The sequence below is a fragment of the Colius striatus genome, chromosome 17 (assembly GCF_028858725.1).
Source record: "Colius striatus isolate bColStr4 chromosome 17, bColStr4.1.hap1, whole genome shotgun sequence".
In the NCBI taxonomy this organism is placed as follows: Eukaryota; Metazoa; Chordata; class Aves; order Coliiformes; family Coliidae; genus Colius; species Colius striatus.
The window spans coordinates 5,025,597-5,046,472 of record NC_084775.1 but is presented as its reverse complement, the minus strand read 5'-3'; the positions used below and the strand labels follow the sequence as shown (position 1 = coordinate 5,046,472).

Sequence of the window (20,876 nt, the reverse complement as noted above, 5' to 3'; positions counted from 1 at the left end):
TGTTCCAAGCCTCTGGAGCCAGAAGACAGTATTTCCTCACAGGGAGACTTTGTAGAGCAAAGAGGACTTGGCTGCATGCATCAGGAGCACAAAATGCCCAGTGTACAGCTGCTCCAGAGAGATTCCTGCCCCAGACAGCTCCTGGAGACAGGGCTGGCTGCTGCAGAGCCATGCCATGGTCTGTGGCTGGGGGGAGAACTTGGCTCCATCCCTGCAGGCAACCTGGCCCCATCTCTGCTGGGAAGGGCATCCATTGCACTTGGAGGGAACAACAGGCTCCTTAAGGAAACCTTTAGGGAGGCAGAATTGATTCTGAAGTGTCACAGCCTTAATCAGAGCACTGCCAAAGCCAAGGGCCAGCTCCTCAGAGCCATGGCAGGATCTGAGTGTAGCCAGCAGCCCAAGGGAGGTTCTGCTCCCCCTCTGCTCAGCTGGAGTCCTGGGGCCAGTTCTGGGCTCCCCAGCTGCAGAGGGGCAGGGAACTGCTGGAGAGAGGCCAGTGCAGGGCCAGCAAGATGCTGATGGGATGGAACATGAGTGTGAGGAGGAAAGGCTGTGGGACTGGGGGCTGCTCAGCCTGGAGAAGAGAAGCCTGAGGGGGGAGCTCAGTAATAGTTACAAATGTCTCACTGGTGGGTGTCAGCAGGTTGGGGCAGCACTTGCTTCTGTTCTTTTTAGTGCCAGGACAAGGGGTGATGGGATGAGGCTGCAACACAAACATAAGGAGGAGCTGTTTCAGTGTTGGAGTGAGGGAGCCCTGGCACAGGCTGCCCAGGGAGGGTGTGGAGGCTCCTTCCTTGGAGCTCTTCAACACCCCCCTGGACACATTCCTGTGTGACCTGCTCTAGGTGACCCTGCTTCTGCAGGGGGGTTGCACTGGATGAGCTCTGCAGGTCCCTTCCAACCCCTATAAGGAACACCAGCCCCCAGCCCAGAGCCTGTGGAGCTGCCAGTGACCTCCCCAGGGCTCAGCTGCAGCATCTCCCTGCCAGGACCCGCCGGGCTCCCTTCTCCCGGCCGCACAGGTCAGCGTGTCCCCGGCTCAGGGGAGGGGATGGGGAGGGAGAGGAGGGGATGGGGAGGGAGAGGAGGGGATGGGGAGGGAGAGGAGGGGATGGGGAGGAGCAACCAGCCCGTGGCGACCCCTCGCCCGGTGCCGGCGCTGCCCGGGCGGCTGCAGGGCGGTCGTTGGCCGGTCGTTGGCCGGTCGTTGGCTGGTTGTTGGGTGGTTGTTGGGTGGTTGTTGGGTGGTTGACCCCCGCGGGTGCCCGTGCTGACAAAAGGCCTATCTCGTCTCCGCCTAAATGATTTAAATTCTAATCAAACATCATTTGCAGCACATCCCGGCGCCGTCTCCCGGGAGCCGCTCCCACGTGAGCCGTTGCCAGGGCAACCGGGGGGTCTCATCTCAGAAATGTCAGATTGCATTATTGTCTTCACACTTCTCTGATAACCCGGTGGCTCTCCCTCTCCTGCCACCACCCCCCCACAAAGCCTTTCCAACCCCTCCCCATCCCCTCACAGCCCCACTCCCCGGAGGAAATCACTGCTTCATTCCTTTCCCTCCCAGCCCAGGGTCCCCTCTGGGCTCTGCTGCTTGGTTGGTGGCAGGTTATTTGTGATGAAGAAGAGGGATTGGTTTGTGGTGACCACGCTGGGGTGGAGGGGAAGGTGCTCCCATCATCACCCCAAGCCTCAGCACTGCATGCCCTGCTTTGCTGGGGTGGTCTCTGCCATGCCAGGGATGCTCAGGGCTACCTGCTGCCTCCCCAAAACCAGGCAGACAAAGGTGAGCAGAGTTCAGAGCAAGCTTTTGTGTCTGCCCAGGTGAGCCCCTGCTCTCCTGGAGCCTTCATGGGGGACTTTCCCTCCTCAATACACCTCCCAGCACATGCAGAGCAGCTTGTCCTGCAGGATCCTGCACTGCAGGAGGACAACACAGCTTCTCCTGTCAGGGCTTCCCAACCTGCCCCACAGCAGGGCTGAGCACTGGAGCCTGGAGACACCTTCTGAGCTGCTTCTCTGGTCCCCTTCTGAGCTGCTTCTCTGGTCCATGTGCTGCTTCTCTGGTCCCCTTCTGAGCTGCTTCTCTGGTCCATGTGCTGCTTCTCTGGTCCCCTTCTGAGCTGCTTCTCTGGTCCATGTGCTGCCCTTAGAGAGGCTCATCCCAATGGCTGCAGCCCAAAGCCATCACCCTGTGCTGTAAGAGCTGCCTGGGGGTCTGCTGGAGGAAGACAAGCAGCACACAGAGGAGCAGCTCTGCACATAGAAACCTCTGGCCTCACACTCTCTAGTTCCCCCCATTTAGGCTGCTCCTGAACCAGCCCTGGATCCACAGCTCCATGGCCAAGTTCCCCCAAGCAGCCCTGCTGCCAGCCAAGCTCTGGAGCTCAGTTCCACTCTGGCCCTTCAGCACTGCCTGGGAAAATGACATCTAAGAGCTACTTAGTAATGACCCACAAACTCCCCAAGCAAGGCTGAGCCCCTCTGCCCCCTGCATGGTAAAACAACAGCCAGGTAGCACCAAAGCAGGAGAGGTCACAAGCACATTGAGCCAAGCCATGGACAGGCAGAATAACCAGACCAAGAGGAGAACACTGTGAGCTACACCATGGCCACCACCTGCACTGAGTCTGCAGCCTCTTCTCTTTGATGTGATGGTTATCACTCCACTGCTGCCATCACAGCCAGGACATGCTGCTGCTTACAGCACCAAGAACCCAGCTCCAGGCACCACATCCCATCTCTTCCCTTCAAGAGCAGCTCCAGGTTCCTCTTGTTCAGGGTGCATTGCAGCCACCTGGGCTGCTCTGGCTCTCCTCCAAGCTGTGTCCACCAGGAATGTCCACTTCCCAAAGGCCATGCTGCTCCCTTGACACTGTGGTTGGCTGATGAACCTTCAGTGAGGTCCAGAGCTGCCAAAGCCCAGCTCAGGCAAGCCCAGCACTGCCTTGGCTGTCACACACCAGCAAGGATTGCTTCCTGAGCTACTGGGAATAACATCCTAGGGGAAAGGAATCCTGTTTCCACAGCTCTGGGGAGGGTTTGGCCAGGAGTCAGTGATGGTCTCATGAGCCCAAGGCAAGGCTGGGGTGATTTCAGGGTTATTCTGCTGCAGCTCAGCATAAGCTGTGCCCAGCAGTTGCCCTTCAGGCTGTTTCCTCCAGGTGCCAACATGAGCCCACCTCTTACATCATCCCAACAGTCCCATTTGCCCTGTTTTTAACCCCATTTCCCTGCATGCCATCAGGTGATGAGGGGTGGGAGGAGGCCCCAAAGAGCCAGGCTGGCTGTGGTGCCATCCCCATGGTGCCAGCACATGCCCACGTGTGCTGTCCTGGATCCCTCCCTCCATCTGCCAGGTGCCTTGGCTGCCTGAGAAACCCCTAATGAACCTCCCAGCACTGCCTCTTCCCAAAGAATAACCCAGCCCTGGCCCAGGCTGTTAATATTTAACTGAATAAGGGCCATAAATATGGAAAATGGGACTTTTAATTAAATAAGCAGCTTTTAAAAGGGCCCTTGGGCCGAAGAGGCTTTTGTTTAAATATGATTGATTTGACATGTCCTTTCCCTCCCGTTTTCTCTCCCTTTCTTCCTCTCTCCTGCTCAGTGCAGGGATGGGAAGCAGCCCTGGCAGCACCCAGCCCAGCTGCCTGCTGCCCAAACCCCCTGCAGCACCTGCAGCCCCAGGCACGTGGGGTTGGGAGTGTGGGTGCACTGGGGTGGGTGCCCAGGCAGGGACCTCAGCTCCTCAGCTCAGCTTCATCTGATCTTGAACATCTAAAGTGGAACAGGTTTCCCCCAGCTGCTGAGCTGCCTTTGCCCAGCCTGGTTGGTGCTACTCTGCTTTACACCCCTCTGGGGCAGGATCTGGCCTCTCCCATCCACACAACAACATGGTTTGAGAGGGGAAACTGAGGCAGGGAGCTGGGAATGGCCCAAGAGGTCAGCAGCACAGACTTTGCCCAGTGTTTTGAGGCCTGGATTCATTCCCCTCCAACTTTCAGCCCATGCACACAAGCTCTGGCTGCAACCAGGGAGTAAAAGCAGGTCTTAATAGCTTTGCTGTTGTTTGACATTTGGGTTTGACTCGCTGTAGCAAGCGGCACTAATTGCTTCTTGGTTAGCCAGGCATTGCAGTGGGACTGGAGCAGGGGGGCTATGGAGTGCTGCTGGGGACCACTGGGATGTTTCCAGGCCTGGGAAGGCCCTGGGGGGGTGATGGGGTGCAGGTGGCTCTGCCCTGACCTGCAGCATCACAGGCAGTGACCCACATGTCCCCCAGTGCCAGGAGGGTCTCCAAGTCATTAGACTTTGCTCTGGAAGAAACAGGAGTGGGGTGAAGTAATGAGAGGCTGAAGGTGAGAAATGATTGGGAAGAGATGGGAAGACTGGGAAGAGGATGAAGCTCCATCAAGGTGTAAAGCAGAGCTGTGCCCACAGCTGCAGGAGAGGATGCTGTGTCTGTCCCTGGCTCCAGCTGGGCAAGGAGAAGCTGGAAAAGGCACCTGTAGCACCAGAAGGATGAATGGTCCCCAGATGGAGTGGCCTTGGGCTGAGGGCCAGTGCAGACTCAGAGAATCATAGGTTCTGGTTGGCAAAGCCCTTTCATCTCCTGCAGTCCCAGCCCAGCACTAACCCCTGGCCCTCAGCACCTCAGCTCCATGGCTTTGGGATCCCTCCAGGGCTGGGCACTCCCCCAGCTACGTGGGCAGCCTGGCACAAGAGGCATCTCAGGCTGGTGCTTGGTCCCAACCTGGGCAAACACCATAGTGAGGGTCACTTTTGGGTGGTTCCTTCTATTTTCCACCCCTGGTTGTCCCTCAGCCATCCCCTGTGGGTGCTGTGGGCCCTGGGCTCCCTTCAGCCAGTGCAGGTGTCAGCTGAGACATCACAGTTCACCATGTCCACAACCAGCTGAGGGGAGCAGAGCAGCCCCTGCACCTGGACATGTTGCTTTGAGGGGATTTCACAGGGGAAGGTGTAGAGATGAGGGGGAAAAAAAGGGAGAGCACTGACTTGGAGAAGAGCACATGAGGCTTCCCATCACTCCTGGGGGGTGGCTTGGGCATGAAAATGCCCACCCAGTAGAACAGGCTCCTCAGTCTGGAGGCTGGTGGGACTTTCAGCCAGCCCCAGCCCCTGCTAAAGCAGGTTCCCCTCGAGCAGGGGGCACAGGAATGTGTCCAGGTGGGGTTGGAAACCTCCCAAGGAGGAGATTCCAACCCCTCCTCAGGTTTGTTGCTCAGATCACTAAGCCTTGAGGCAACCCCTGGGTGTAATTTAAGCATCCCCAGTGCTGATAGCTCCAGTCCATGGTCTGCAGAGGTTTTGGGAGCCCAGGCAGGACCAGTGTCCTGGTACAGGGAGAGCTGCTCACCCCAGAGTGCCTCCAGGTCACACATCCCCCCAGCAGCCAGGCTGGCCTCCTCACCTCAGCTGTCAGCCCCAGGCATCACCAGCTTTCCCCTGAGCTGCCTTCCACCTGCACTGCCATCCTCCAGCTCTTCACCTGCATCACCAAACCTCCTGTGTTTTCCCCTTTCAAGTGTCAGCAGAGCCCAAAAAAAGCAGAGCCCAAACCTTTCCCAGCTGACTCCCAATTAGGGTAGACTGGGAAAGTCTGTGGCTCATGTTTGGGTTGGCAGGAGGTGTCCTGGATGGAAGGAGCCATTGAGTCCATTGCACATGGCTCCTGAAGTGCTCAGCCCTGAGTTTTGTACATTCAGGCTCAAAATAAGCTCATGTGAGAGAAATAGGACACACAACCCAGAGGGATGGACACACAGCTCAGGGGGATGGACACACAGCCCAGAGGGATGGACACATAGCCCAGAGGGATGCACACACAGCTCAGGAGGATGGACATACAGCTCAGGGGGATGCACACACAGCCCAGAGGGATGGACACACAGCTCAGGGGGATGCACACACAGCTCAGGGGGATGCACACACAGCCCAGAGGGATGGACACACAGCTCAAGGGGATGCACACACAGCTCAGGAGGATGGACACACAGCTCAGGGACACAACACACAGCTCAGGAGCATGGACACACAGCCCAGGGGGATGGACACACAGCTCAGGAGGATGGACACACAGCCCAGGGGGATGGACACACAGCTCAGGAGGATGGACACACAGCTCAGGGGGATGCACACACAGCCCAGGGGGATGCACACACAGCCCAGAGGGATGGACACACAGCCCAGGGGGATGGATACACAGCCCAGAGGGATGGACACACAGCCCAGAGGGATGGACACACAGCTCAGGGGGATGCACACACAGCCCAGGGGGATGCACACACAGCTCAGGGGGATGCACACACAGCCCAGAGGGATGCACACACAGCTCAAGGGGATGGACACACAGCCCAGAGGGATGGACACACAGCCCAGGGGGATGGACACACAGCCCAGGGGGATGCACACACAGCCCAGAGGGATGGACACACAGCCCAGGGGGATGGATACACAGCCCAGAGGGATGGACACACAGCCCAGAGGGATGGACACACAGCTCAGGGGGATGGACACACAGCCCAGAGGGATGCACACACAGCTCAGGGGGATGCACACACAGCTCAGGGGGATGCACACACAGCTCAGGGGGATGCACACACAGCCCAGGGGGATGGACACACAACCCAGGGGGATGCACACACAGCCCAGAGGGATGCACACACAGCTCAGGGGGATGCACACACAGCTCAAGGGGATGGACACACAGCCCAGAGGGATGGACACACAGCCCAGGGGGATGGACACACAACCCAGGGGGATGCACACACAGCTCAGGGGGATGGACACACAGCCCAGGGGGATGGACACACAACCCAGGGGGATGCACACACAGCCCAGAGGGATGGACACACAGCTCAGGGGGATGCACACACAGCTCAGGGGGATGCACACACAGCCCAGAGGGATGGACACACAGCTCAAGGGGATGCACACACAGCTCAGGGGGATGCACACACAGCCCAGAGGGATGGACACACAGCCCAGAGGGATGCACACACAGCTCAGGGGGATGCACACACAGCCCAGAGGGATGCACACACAGCCCAGGGGGATGGATACACAGCCCAGAGGGATGGACACACAGCCCAGAGGGATGGACACACAGCCCAGAGGGATGGACACACAGCTCAGGGGGATGCACACACAGCCCAGGGGGATGGACACACAACCCAGGGGGATGCACACACAGCCCAGAGGGATGCACACACAGCTCAAGGGGATGGACACACAGCCCAGAGGGATGGACACACAGCCCAGGGGGATGGACACACAGCTCAGGGGGATGGACACACAGCCCAGGGGGATGGACACACAACCCAGGGGGATGCACACACAGCCCAGAGGGATGCACACACAGCTCAAGGGGATGCACACACAGCTCAGGGGGATGCACACACAGCCCAGGGGGATGGACACACAGCTCAGGGGGATGGACACACAGCCCAGAGGGATGCACACACAGCTCAGGGGGATGGACACACAGCCCAGAGGGATGGACACACAGCCCAGAGGGATGCACACACAGCTCAGGGGGATGCACACACAGCCCAGAGGGATGCACACACAGCTCAAGGGGATGGACACACAGCCCAGAGGGATGGACACACAGCCCAGGGGGATGGACACACAGCTCAGGGGGATGGACACACAGCCCAGGGGGATGGACACACAACCCAGGGGGATGCACACACAGCCCAGAGGGATGCACACACAGCTCAAGGGGATGCACACACAGCTCAGGGGGATGCACACACAGCCCAGGGGGATGGACACACAGCTCAGGGGGATGGACACACAGCCCAGAGGGATGCACACACAGCTCAGGGGGATGGACACACAGCCCAGAGGGATGCACACACAGCTCAGGGGGATGGACACACAGCCCAGGGGGATGGACACACAGCTCAGGGGGATGGACACACAGCCCAGGGGGATGGACACACAACCCAGGGGGATGGACACACAGCCCAGAGGGATGCACACACAGCTCAGGGGGATGGACACACAGCTCAGGGGGATGGACACACAGCCCAGAGGGATGCACACACAGCTCAGGGGGATGGACACACAGCTCAGAGGGATGCATCAAGCTGGGAGGTCCAACTCCACGAGCAGATCTGACCACGAGACGCTTGCCAGGGCCAGGAGGCAGAAGGCAGAGCAGAGATAGAGATGATTTGGGTGTTTTTAAGGTTTGCACTTCTCAAAAAGAGGAAGGAAAAAAAGAAGGGGGAAGGGAAGGCAAAAAAAAGGCTGTGTGTTTGCAGCCAACACGTGTAATCTGTTGCAGCCCTTGTCAGACAAAACAGTTGTGCCGTGAGACAGCGATTCCCAGAGGGGAAAGGGGCGAAGTGAAAATACTTTATCAGCTCTCTACATATGTAAAACGGGGCCCTGGCTGCAAAGCAAAAGCCTCTTTCCCTTTGAAAGGAGGGAGGAGGGAAGGGGAGAGGCGGGAGGAGACTGCCTGAGCGCTGGGACACAGTGACACAGGCACAAAGCAAAGCCCAGGCCTCCCTCCCAAAGCCTGCTTATCCTTCTTGCATCAGAGGCAAACAGCTCCCCAGCTGAGCTGAAGGTGTAGTGAAGAAACCAAAGCAAAGAGCCCAGGGGTGTGAGGCACTTTGGAAAGCTCCTGAAAGGTGCCTCGTGGTTTTTAATGTCCACAAATGAGCATTTTGTAGAGACTTGGAGAGAGGGTTCTGCAGAGTCTCTGGGGGTCAGAGGGCAAGTGTCCATCTCCCCAGGCTGGGGAGGCTTCTGAGATGAGGGGAATCACATCCCAGCCTGGATTTATGAAGCAATCCTCAGGCAGGAGCCAAGGGCTCTTCCTCTCACTCCCAATTCAAGGTCTGTTTAAGAAGCTGGGAATACTGAGACCTGAGCAGGCAGCATCCATCAGCCTTCAGGATCCAAGGGTGAGTGGGCTCCACTGGCAACAAGCCTGCTGGGCCACTGAATCCTCAGCTGAGGCTTCTCCCTCTGCATCCATCAGCAAGAGACCTGAGAGGATGGGAAAAGAAAACGAGATGAATGGCATGTAGCAGCTCCCTGACACATCCAGTGCTGGGGAGGCTGCAGCACCAAGAGCTTGGGGAAGAGGGTGAGGTGCTCCCCAGGAATCCAGAGGCACACAGATGCAGGAGGGAGATGAAGGAATGGGATGGGGAGGGGAGGAAGGAGAGAAAAGGGAGGAGGAGGAGGAAGGGAAGGAGCAGAGGAGGTGGGGGCAGGGGGAAGGAGCAGGCATGTGCCCATCTGGGCCCTGCAGCACATGGAAATTGTCCTGCATTAAACATTCACCAGCCAGGGAATTTTCAAGGGATTTGTAGTAATTAGATGACAAAATGCTGGCAAATCTCAGCCTTGCCAAAGATGTTACTCAGGGGTCAAAGACTCGACACTTTTGGCTGGGTAATTTGTAAGTGTCAATCACACTCAGGCATCAGAGAGAAAGGAGAGATCTAAGGGCTGAATCCTAAGCAAGTGCAAGGCTGCTGTCTGCCCACCCCTCCTCCCCTCCCACTGCCATGCTCAGGGGCTCCAGGCACAGCAGCACAAGCACACAGGGCTGGGAGGGTTCTTTGAAATCAAAAAAGAAATCCCCAAACTTCCCAGTTTTCATCTTTCAGCCCAAATTTCAGGTGGGAGCAGCTTAAAATTGCTCCTGGGACAGTCTGTGCTCCTGTTGCCTGGGGCTTGCAAAGCTCTGCCTGACACACAGGGCTGGCTTTGGTCAGAAATGAAATGCAAAAGGCTCCTGCCTGCAATCAGCCTGTTTCTGCCTCCCCATCAGGTGTTCCAGGGCTTTTGGGGGCATCAGCCCATGGGTTGTCTCTGCCTACCCCAGCTCTGCCCAAGGAACCTGGCTTGATTTGCCTCCCAGCCCTGGGCCTGGAGGAGCTCCCAGCAGCTGAAACCTGGGGGAGAAATCAGAAGGTTTTCTACTTCATCAGCTACAAAACCAGACCACAAAAAGCAAAGCTTTACCCAAAGCATCACCCAAAGCATCAGGAGCCATCTCCAGCCCCAGACACACACAGCAAGGGGTGAGGGCAAGAGCTGGAGATCTGGACATCTCTTGTGGTGCTTTGGGTGAAGCTTTATTTTGCATGCTGTGCTGTCATTTTGAAGCTGAGGAAGTAGAAAACCTTTGGCTTGGTCAGAGGGCAGCAGCCAGCCCTTCTCCAGCCCCACCAGCACCTGCAGGAGGCTGCCAAGGTGGGCTGGAAAGGCTTTAAGCCTCTGAAGGTGGGAGAGGCAGCAGCACTGTTTCCTCCCCATCTCTCCCAAAGCTGTCCCCATCACTCCTTCTAAATCCCAGCTCCAGTTTTGGGCTGAGAGGGGGTGGGTTAAGCTGTAGGGAAGGGATGGAGAGATGGAGGGTGGGCTCCAGCATCAGCAGCATTTGCTGTAACCCAAAGACAAGCCCTTCCCAGTGCACTTAAATAAGCCAAATCACAGGGGAAAAAAGCACAAGAAAAGGGTTTGTTTGCTCCAGGCCATGCAGGGTGTTACATTTTGTGAGTGTTCTCCATCCAGCAACATGAGAAGGGAGGAAAAGAACCCCTTTGGCTGTTGTTGCTGGGCTTTATTTGGGCTCTGTGGCACAGGCCAGTGGGGCTGGCAGCTCTGCTAAGTCAGCCAAGCAGCAGTGTGCAGCTCTCCAGCCCTTGTGCTGCCCTACATAAGGCAGCTATGGGGACTGTAAAAGTGGCTGTAGGTTTCTCCTCAATTTAAAAAAGCCATTTAGCAGTTGCAAACCACCTCCTGGCAGCAGCCAGCCCTTGGAGCTTCAGCCTTCAGCTGCCTGCAGCTTTGAGGCTGTGTGTGTAACCAGATCACAGCCTGAGAGCTGCAGAGCTGCTCTGCCCCCTTCCTTTTTAACCTAACTTTACCTAACATCACCTTCAAATGCTGCCAGAGGAGTGTTTGCTGGTGAGCAGCAGCTGACTTGATGTAGGGAAGGTCCCAGTGACCTCCTGGGTGCTGGTGTGCAGCCCTTGGGAGCTGCTTGTCACAGAATCATTTGGGTTGGAAAAGCCTTTTAAGCTCCTGGAGTCCAACCTGTTCCCTCCCCCTGCCAAGCCCAGCACTAACCCACAGCCCTCAGCACCTCAGCCATGTGGCTCTTCAATAGCTCCAGTTCTGGGGGCTCCCCCCCAGCTCCCATGGGGCTGCAGAGGAAGATCAGCATCCCACCTCACTGCTCCCTCACACAGCTCCTGCTGCCCCCTTGGTCACTCCCACAGGAGAAAATGAAGCAGCAGCCAAAGCAAAACCTCAATGTTAGCTGAGAAAACCATTTTCCCCCCCTCTCCAACTCACCTCTCAGCTCCAGACCCCCCTGTTCCCTTCCTGCTCCTACTGCCCTGGACAGGTAGCACTGTGGGGACAGCACATGTGGGGATGTGATGCCACCAGCTCTGTGCCCATCAGTTCACCTGGCTCACAGGACCCAGGGGCTGGGCAGGTTAATGGAAGAGAGCTGGGAACCTGATTCTGTGGCACCAAAGCTGCTGGAAGGGAGGGATCTGTGCAGGTGCTGTGAGGAGGGGGTGGCAGGGGAGGGGGGACACTGTCCTCTCCCCAGGGTCCTCCCTGTTGCTGTTGGCCATCTCCCCTCAGGTCACACTGTGCACACACATGCCTCAGCTAAGGGCTGCTCCTGCTCCCTCTGCCTCCTTTCCTAGCTCCAGTTTGGGGTGAAAGCTTCCCTTATTAGCCAATTTGGATACCTATTTACTGTGAATTACTGAGCCTGATCATTATTCATGAAGGGCTAAGCCTGCCATCTCCAGCCCTGCCATGCATTGCTCTCCCTCTCCAGTGCATGCACTTAGGGACCAGAGGAGGCAGGGAGCCTCAGTCACACCCAGCCAGGCTCTGCAGAAGGGAAGCAGCATCCTGCCCCCTCACTCTGCCCTTGCAGTTCCCAGGCAGGAGGGTGGTGGTTGAAGCTGGGAGGTGGTGGTGGTGCTGCAATGGGTTGGAGTGAGGTGAGGGTTGGTCTCTTCTCCTAGGTAATGAGTGAGAAATGGGCTCAAGCTGCCCCAGAGGAGGTTGAGGTTGGAGCTGAGGCAGAACTGTTTCCCTGAGAGGGGTGTCAGCCCCTGTGCCAGGCTGCCCAGGGAGCTGGGGGAGTGCCCAGCCCTGGAGGGATCCCAAAGCCGTGGGGCTGAGGTGCTGAGGGCCAGGGGTTAGTGCTGGGCTGGGCTGGGACTGCAGCAGCTTTTGGTTGGCTTTTCCAACCCAAATGATTCCCTGACTCTGTGATGAGGTGGGAAGAGGGGAGGTGGAGGCTGTGAGGCAGATGACTGAGAGAGATGTGTGAGGAGAGGGGTCTGGCTGGTGTTTTAGCTGTGAGAGCATTTCCAGCAAGGTCCCAGCTCCCAGCAGAGGGCTGCAGGTGGGTGTGAACAGCACAACCCTGGCTGTGTGCAGTTGAGTGCTTGCAGGAGAAGCTATGCTCCACACTGCACCCCATCCCTGTGCCTTCCCAGCACTCTGGGAAGAATTCCCATCCCCATCCCCATCCTCATCCTCATCCTCATCCCCATCCCCATCCCCATCCTCATCCCCATCCCCATCCTCATCCCCATCCCCATCCTCATCCCCATTCCCATCCTCATCCCCATCCCCATCCCCACCACCTTGCCAGTTTGCCCCTCCTTTGCCCTCCTTTTACCCCTCAGCTGTGTTCCAGCCCCAGGGAGGGGAGGGCTCAGGACCTTAAAGGGCTTTCCCAACCCAAAGGATTCTCTGATTCTGCAGCCCCTGTGGGGAAGCATCACTCTGCCAGCAGCAGCTGCCTTCACCCTGCAGCTTCCAGCTCAAGGGAGCAGCAGCCCAGGCAGTTTCTTTGAAAAGCCCAAACCTCTCCTGCATGTTTGCTGCCACATCTCACTCAGGAAGACAACTTCAGGTGTGCTCCCTGCCTCTGTGAGCAGCCAAGCAAAGCTGGGGGAGCTGCTGGGGAGAAGGGGATGGTTGCCAATGCCTGTGGGCACACAGAAAGGCTTCAGGACCCAGAGCTGCTGCTGGGAGCTGGCAGCTGGGCTGGGAAGCAGCAAGCTCCTCCTGCAACCCTGGCAGAGGGCTGGGGAACAGCACTGATTGTGCTGGCTGCAAAGGGACAGGCTTGCTTGGCCCTCCAGTGCTCCCCAGAGTCCCACTCCATGGGACAACACTTGGAAGACTTTACAAAGGCAAGGTGGGACTGAAGGGATAAGAAGAGCTAGCCAATTCCTCATCAGGATCAGTGCAATGGTGAGGAGGAGAAACCAGGCAGAGCTGGGCAGAGGGAAGGGGGACATGCTGTAAGCTCCCAGAGCAAGGATGCTCCCTGCCTGCCCATGCCAAGCCCCCTGCCTCCTCCCTGGCTCAGGGAGAAAAACCACACAAGAGTTCTCCAAAGGCTGGGGGTCACTTTGGGCAATCAAAAGGGACGTGGGAGCAGTGGGAAGCCTGTCTCAGCACACACACAGCAGCCCTGGGAGCAGAGGGATGCAAAAGCAGAGCCTGTCAGATATCCTCTGTGCACTGACTTGCTGCTGTCCCCTTCAGTAGATAACAGCCCACACAGGCCTCTGGCTACAGGCAGCAAGAAAGTGAAGCCAGTTTTACATGAAAACCCTTTAACCCTCTAATTCAGGAAAAAAAAGCTGCATTTGAATAAAATCCTAATCCAATTGCAGAGCTGGCCCTGGGCAGGGGGGTGAGGCTGGAGCCTGGGGAAGGGCCACAGCTCTCACAGCTCCTGCTGCCAGCAGCTCCCCTGACAAAGCCAGAGTGCAGATGCCACAGGGAGCCTGCAGCACATCCCAGGGCTTGCAGGAGACAGGACCCAGCAAAACAAATGGGTTTGTGCTCCCTGCTGGTGTGAACATGTGCCTTGGACAAGGCCAGAGGCTTCTCCACTGAGCTCATGGGCTGGAGCCCCAGCCAAGCCCTGCAGCCAGGGTGGAGGAGTGATGGGTGATCACAGAGTCAGGGAATCAGTTGGGATGGCAAAGCCCTTTCAGCTCCTGCAGTGCCAGCCCTCCCCTCCCCCTGCCCAGCCCAGCACTAACCCCTGGCCCTCAGCACCTCAGCTCCAGGGCTTTGGGATCCCTCCAGGGCTGGGGACTCTCTCACCTCCCTGGGCAGCCTGGCACAGGGGCTGACACCCCTCTCAGGGAAACAGTTCTGCCTCAGCTCCAGCCTCAAGCTCCCCTGGGGCCACGTGAAGCTGTTTCCTCTTGTCCTGTCACTCCTTACTGAAGAGACCAACCCCCAGCTCACTCCAGCTGCCCTTCCCAGCTTTCACCAGGTGGATAGTTCAGAGTTTGCTTTATTTTTACCATGAGGAATTGCCTCAGATCAGGAGGAAAGAGAAGAAGAAGGCAGCAGGGAGTGGTGCCTCTCCTGCAGACCTCTCAGGCACTGCTTTTAACTTGGGCTGATGAGCAGCTCTATGCTCACTCTCAGACAATTCCCCTTAAAGCTGCTGGAACTTTTGGGGTGCAACATGTGGGCTTCTCCAACCATTCCCAAAGAAGTGGAGCAGGGGTTCACTCCAGCTGATGTCCTGAGCTGCCATCAGCACTTTCCCAAGGAGCAGAGGGGTGTGGGTATCTGTACACACTCTCACACACACACAGCCCCCTCCCACACACATCAAACTCATTTCCTTGATACCAAATGGCCTGAAACAAAATTACCCAATGGCCAAGTGCTCAGCAAGATGAGGATCATGAAGGGAAAAGGAAAACCATCATGTTTGAAGGTATAGGGGGAGGAATAAAGCCCCCCAAGCCAACCCCCCTCCTGATGGATGCTTTCTGGGCTGTCTCCAGCCTGGGCAATCACATGTTTTGAAACATATCAAAGGGTTAAATTAATTCTCATTAACATTGAGATCTGAGCAGGTTCCCTTCTCCTTCTTCCCTCCCTCCTTTGAACATTTGACTGGCAACCATTTCATATTGCAATCTCTGCAGAACAAATTGAATTAGATGTTGAAACCAAACCCTGCTCTGTTCTCTAAAGCCTACATGCTCTGCTTGTGCTAATCCTCTGCAGACCTCAGAGATGCTCAGCAAGAAACCTGCCCCACCACAAAAGACAATGAAGGGAGAGGAAGGGGAGGGGAGGGGGGAAAACCAAACAGAGAGAGAAACAACCCAGGGAAAAGAAAGAACCAAGCAGGAAAATCCAAGCCCAAGCTGCAAAGCTTTGCTTGAATCATGTGCTGAGGGGTCTGTGTGCCTGGAAGGGATCCTGCTCACCTCTGTGTTGAGCCCAAGTCCTTTGCCCCTGGGGATGCTGAAGCTTCTGGCACAGAGTTGCCTTGGGACCACTGAGGGGTCCTGTCACTGCTGCCAGCACAGATGGCAGAGGTGTTGGGGAACAGGGGAGGGAGCAGGGACAGGCACACCACAGGCAACACTGAGCAAAAAAGGGCAAGAAAGAGATCCCCTGCCCTTTCCCTGGTGAGCTCCTCATCACCTCAGCCCTTTGGCACACTTGTGCCTCAGTTTACCCACCTCTCCAGTGAGTGCAGACACTCAGGGAGGAACATTTCACACTGCAGAGGTCCCACAGGGCCACCTCTGAGTTCCAGGGGGCTGTTCCCTGAGCCTCAGAGCAGGAAAGCTCTGCTGGGGCTGGGAAGCCTCTCAGAGGCTGTGACATGGGGTGTTCCAGCTCTAGGCACAGAGCTGCAATGCTCAGCCTCCTCCCAGGGGTCTGCACAAAGGGCCAGGGGCCTGGAGCCCACCAGTGCTGAGCACTTGGCCTCACAGGACTGGGGTTGGGGAGGAGGTTTGCAGAGGAGCTGGGATGGGACAGCACTGGGCTTGCCTGGCCTCTAAGCAACACTGCCTGTCCTGCCCCTCCTGCACTGCACCTCTGCCCCCCAGCTCCATCCCTCCCAGCTTCATCTCCCACCAGCTCCATCCCTTCTCCTCTACACCTCCCCACCTCCATCTCTTCCCCTCCATCCCTCTACTTCCACCCCTCCTCAGCTTCATCTCACCTCTGTCCCTCCCCAGCTCCATGCTTTCACCTCCATCCTTCCTCACCTCCACCCCTCCACTTCCATCACCTCCTAGCTCCATCCCTCCACCTCCATCCTTCCCTACCTCCATCCCTTTCCCTCCATCCCCTCCCCACCTTCATCCCTCTGCCTCCACTCCTCCCCAGCTCCATCCCTGAGCTGGCTGCTGGACAAGCTGTTAACAGCACATACACCTGGAGACATCCTTCAATCAGAGTCCCTCTGAAGGAACAAACCTTTCCTAGAGCCCAGGCTCTTCCAGCAGACACACTGCATGAAGCAGGCAGTTCTTTAACCCAACTGGGATTACTCCTGCAGGCACATCAGCACCTTCCCTTTCATCAGGAGGCCCTGGGGCTGTGCTCCTGCCCAGCAGCTCTGAAGCCACACACATTAGCAGCTTTATTGGTTGAGTCCAGGCTCAGATGAGCTCTCTATTCAGGCAGCCAGCAGTGGGGTGGGTTGAACAAAAGTCCAGTAATGGGGAAGGTTATGAGCATCCCACTGGTAGGTGTATTGGGGAACTGCCTCACAGCAACAGGCACATATTGCTGAGAGGAAAACAGCCTGGCTGGCAGGAACGTGCCTCATGCACACAAACACACAGCAGCCAGCTGGGATGTGCACAGCCCCCATCCCCCACCTCAGCACAGACCCAGCAGCACCCCCAAAACCTGCCCCCACCCACCAAGACACTTGGGTGATGTTTAGGAAGCAGTGGCATTGCTGTGGCTGGAAAAATGGGAGCTAAAATGGGTTCCAATCCTTCCCTTGGTGGTGCTGAGCAAACTCATTGCTGGAGGGGATTTGCTCCCCAGCAGGAAGGATTTGCCAACTCAGCACCCTGAGCCACAGAATCCACAAATGATGGGGGCTGGAAGGGCCCTGCAGAGCTGCCCCAGCCCCTGCTACAGCAGGTTCCCCTGGCTCAGGGGCACAGGAATGTGTCCAGGTGGGGTTGGAAACCTCCTGAGAAGGAGCCTCCACACCCTCCCTGGGCAGCCTGGGCCAGGGCTCCCTCACCTCAGCACCAAAGGACTTTCTCCTCCTGTGCCAGTGGCACTGCCTGTGTGCCAGCCTGAGCCTGTTCCCTCTTGTCCTGTCACACAACAAACACTGGCCTCATCCTCTCCCCACTCACCCTTTGGGTGTTGGGTACTTTATGTCCCTCCCAGCCCTGACCATTCTCTCATTCTGGGTGTGAGCTTGGCACTGCCCCAGGACAGGCTGATTCCTGCAGCCCTTCAGGAGCCCTTTGATCCAAAACATGATTGTGGAGCACAGCACAGCCCCACTGCCCCAGCACCCACCTTGCCAGATGCCAGGCAGCTGCTACATGGGCTCTTCTGTGTCCTTCTCCTCTTCCAGGTGCTCCAGGATTTCATTCAAAACCTCTGATTGTTTTTTCTTCTTTGGGGAGTCTGTCCAGGCCCAGGGGGCAGCAAAGGCCATGTGGGGGGAGAAGGAAAGCAAAGATTACAACCCAGGCCCATGTACAACTGTCTCCAGTCCCCCTCAGCCCCTCCCAGGTAAAGCCCCTCAGCCATCACTTCCATCTCCTCCCCAGCCAGGTCCTGGCAGGACACCATGGCTGAGGTGTGACTCCAGACCTGCCCCTGTGCCTGGGGCCACAGGCTTTGCCACAAGCCCAGACTGAGCCATTGACCCCAACTCCCTCATCCCCTGCCCAAGAGTGGCTGCAACACCAGCCAAGAACAACCAACCCAGACAGCAGCCTTGGTCCACAGCAGGTCATGGAATGATGGAATCATTCAGCTCCTGCAGTCCCAGCCCTGTCCTCCCCCTGCCCAGCCCAGCACTGAGCCACAGCCCTCAGCACCTCAGCTCCAGGGCTTTGGGATCCCTCCAGGGCTGGGCACTCCCTGGGCAGCCTGGCACAGGGGCTGACACCCCTCTCAGGGAAACAGTTCTGCCTCAGCTCCAGCCTCAACCTCCCCTGGGGCCACTGGAGCCCATTGCCTCTCATTAGTTGGGAGGAGACCAACCTTCACCTTGCCACAAGCTCCTGTCAGGGAGTTGCAGGACACAGAGCCACCAACATCCTTGCTGAGACATAAGCTCCCTGCAGCCCACAGCCTGCATCTCCCACCTGGGCTGGCACAGGCCAGCTCTTCCCTGGCCCTGCTTTGCTTCTCCTGCCCCATCAAGCTCCCCAAACCACTGTGGGGCACAGCAGTGTGCACACAGCCCTCCCCACAGCTGCTGCAGGGTGAGAAACCCTCCAGGGCTGCCAGCAGCACCCCAAGCCCACATCAGCACAGGGTACTGGAGGGGACAAAGCCATTTAGTGCCAGACACTGGCCCTGCCTCCTATGGACTGGGCAGAAATGCCCTTCCCTTGGCAGGAGCTGTGGCACAGCCCCCTCTCCCCCTGCTCATCTATCCCCTGCTCCCCTCTCTCCCTGCTCCCTTTTCCCCCTGCTCCTCTCTCCCTTGCTGCCCTGTCTCCCTGCTACTCTCTCCCCTCTCTCCCTGCTCCCTTTTTCCCCTGCTCCCCCTTCTCCACCTCTGTCCCCTCTCCCCCCTACTCCACTCTTCCCCTGCTCCCTTTTCCCCCTGCTCCCTCTTCTCCCTTCTCCACCTCTCTCCCCCCTGCTCCACTCTTTCCCTGCTCCCTTCTTCTCCCCTGCTCCCCTCTATCCCCTGCTCCCCTCTATCCTCTCCTATCCCTCTCCCCTGCTCTCTATCCCCTGCTCCCCTCTCCTCAGCTCTTCTTCCCCTGCTCCCCCCTCTCCCTTCTCCCTCTGCTCCCTTCTCCACCTTTCTCCCCTCTCCCCCCTGCTCCACTTTCCCTGCTCCCCTTCTCCTCTCTCCCCTGCTCCCTCTCTCCCTGCTCCCTTTTCCCCCTGCTCCCTTTTCCCCCTGCTCCCTCTCTCCCTGCTCCCTCTTCTCCCTTCTCCATCTCTCTCCCCCCTGCTCCACTTCTCCTCTCTCCCTTCTCCCTCTCTCCCTTCTCCCTCTCCCCTGCTCCCTCTCCCTCCTTCTCCACCTCTCTCCCCCCTGCTCCACTCTTTCCCTGCTCCCTTCTTCTCCCCTGCTCCCCTCTACTATCCCCTCTCCCCCTGCTCCCCTCTCCCCTGCTCTCCTCTATCCCCTGCTCCCCTCTCCCCCTGCTCCCCTCTCCCCAGCTCCTTTCTTCCCCTGCTCCCCCCTCTCCCTCTGCTCCCTTCTCCCTCTCTCCCCTGCTCCACTCTTTCCCTGCTCCCTTCTTCTCCCCTGCTCCCCTCTACCCTCTCCTATCCCCTCTCCCCCTGCTCCCCTCTCCCCAGTTCCTTTCTTCCCCTGCTCCCCCCTCTCCCTTCTCCCTCTCTCTCCCCTCTCCCCCTGCTCCCTCTCTCCCTGCTCCCTCTCCCCTGCTCCCTCTCCCCTGCTCCCTCTCCCCCCTTCTCCACTCTTTCTCTGCTCCCTTCTTCTCCTCTCTCCCCTGCTCCTCTCCCCTGCTCTCTCTCCCTTGCAGCAGCACAGGCACAACAGCTGGTTAAACCCTGCTTGCAGACATCAAAAGCCTCGCTGGCTTTCTCAAACAAACAAACATAGCACAGGACTAAAGAAAAGGTGTAAAAGAAAGAAATGGAACAAGCTGTGCGTTTTCTTTTAGCATTCCAGCTGCTGGGGGAGATAAACAACAAGGAAATGTCACAAAACATCAATACAGGAGAAATTAACCTGACAAAAGCTGCCCCCCCCCCCCCCCCCCCTCCCCAGAACCATTTTGCATTTCTGGAGTCCCCATCTAATGGTTTTATTCTTCAATTAATTCCTTGCCAGAGAGCCAGGAGCCTCCTCCCTCCCTGCCAGGGGGCTGCAGGGCTGGGGGGCTGCAAGGTGCTGTGCTGACACCCTCCTGCAGCTCCTCAAGCATCCAGAGGCACAAGGGAAAGCCCATCTAAGGGAAGGTGGCAGCTCAGTGCTCATCCCTCTCCTTTACTCTGCCCTCCTGGTTTCTGCTTCCCCACCAGCCTTGGAAATGGCATCAAATGTGTTCTCAGCTCCCAGATCCATGGGAGGGAAGAGTTTGTCCCCCATTTGTCACCCCCTTCCCCAACCTGACCCTGATGTGGAGTCTGCACATAGGCAAGGATGGAGGGTGCAGAGTGGAGGGGAGGTGAGATGCTGGGTGCCAAAGTATCCCTACACAGTGCAGGGCACCCAGGGCACCTGCCTTGGCATGGGCAAGGGGCTGGGTGTCAAGGGAGCATCCCTATGCCCTGCAGTGCACCCAGGGGACCTGCCTTGGCCTGGGCAAGGGGCTGGGTGTCAAGGGAGCATCACTATGCCCTGCAGTGTACCCAGGGGACCTGGCTGGGTGTGGGGCAAGGGGCTGGGTGCCAATGGAGCATCCCTACACAGTGCAGGGCACCCCAGGGGACCTGCCTTGGCATAACAAGGGGCTGGATGTCTAAGGAGCATCCCTACACAGTGCAGGGCACCCAGGGCACCTGCCTTGGCATGGACAAGAGGCTGGATATCAAAGGAGCATCACTATGCCCTGCAGTGCACCCAGGAGGGCTGGGCAAGGGGCTGGGTGTCTGAGGAGCATCCCTACACAGTGCAGTGCACCCAGGGGACCTGCCTTGGCCTGGGCAAGGGGCTGGGTGCCAAGGGAGCATCCCTACACAGTGCAGGGCACCCAGGGTCCTGCCTTGGCATGGGCAAGGGGCTGGGTGTCTAAGGAGCATCCCTACACAGTGCATGGCACCCAGGGCACCCACCTTGGCATGGGCAAGGGGCTGGATGTCTAAGGAGCATCACTATGCCCTGCAGTGCACCCAGGAGGGCTGGGCAA

General features: G+C 57.8%; 1 protein-coding gene across 2 annotated transcripts in view; it reads right to left on the bottom strand.

The window, feature by feature from the left end:
* Positions 1–8,327: 8,327 nt before the first annotated feature.
* RBM19 (RNA binding motif protein 19) overlaps positions 8,328–20,876 on the bottom strand; it is a 72,923-nt gene continuing 60,374 nt past the window's right edge. The window contains exons 24-25 of one of the 2 annotated variants that reach the window (XM_062009859.1): positions 17,380–17,490; positions 8,328–9,033 (exon numbers count right to left, since the gene is read on the bottom strand). In XM_062009859.1, the coding sequence (XP_061865843.1) occupies positions 17,402–17,490 (89 nt within the window). In that variant the 3' untranslated portion in view covers positions 8,328–9,033; positions 17,380–17,401. The remainder of the gene's footprint in view (positions 9,034–17,379; positions 17,491–20,876) is intronic. The other variant, XM_062009858.1, reaches the window with a different exon arrangement.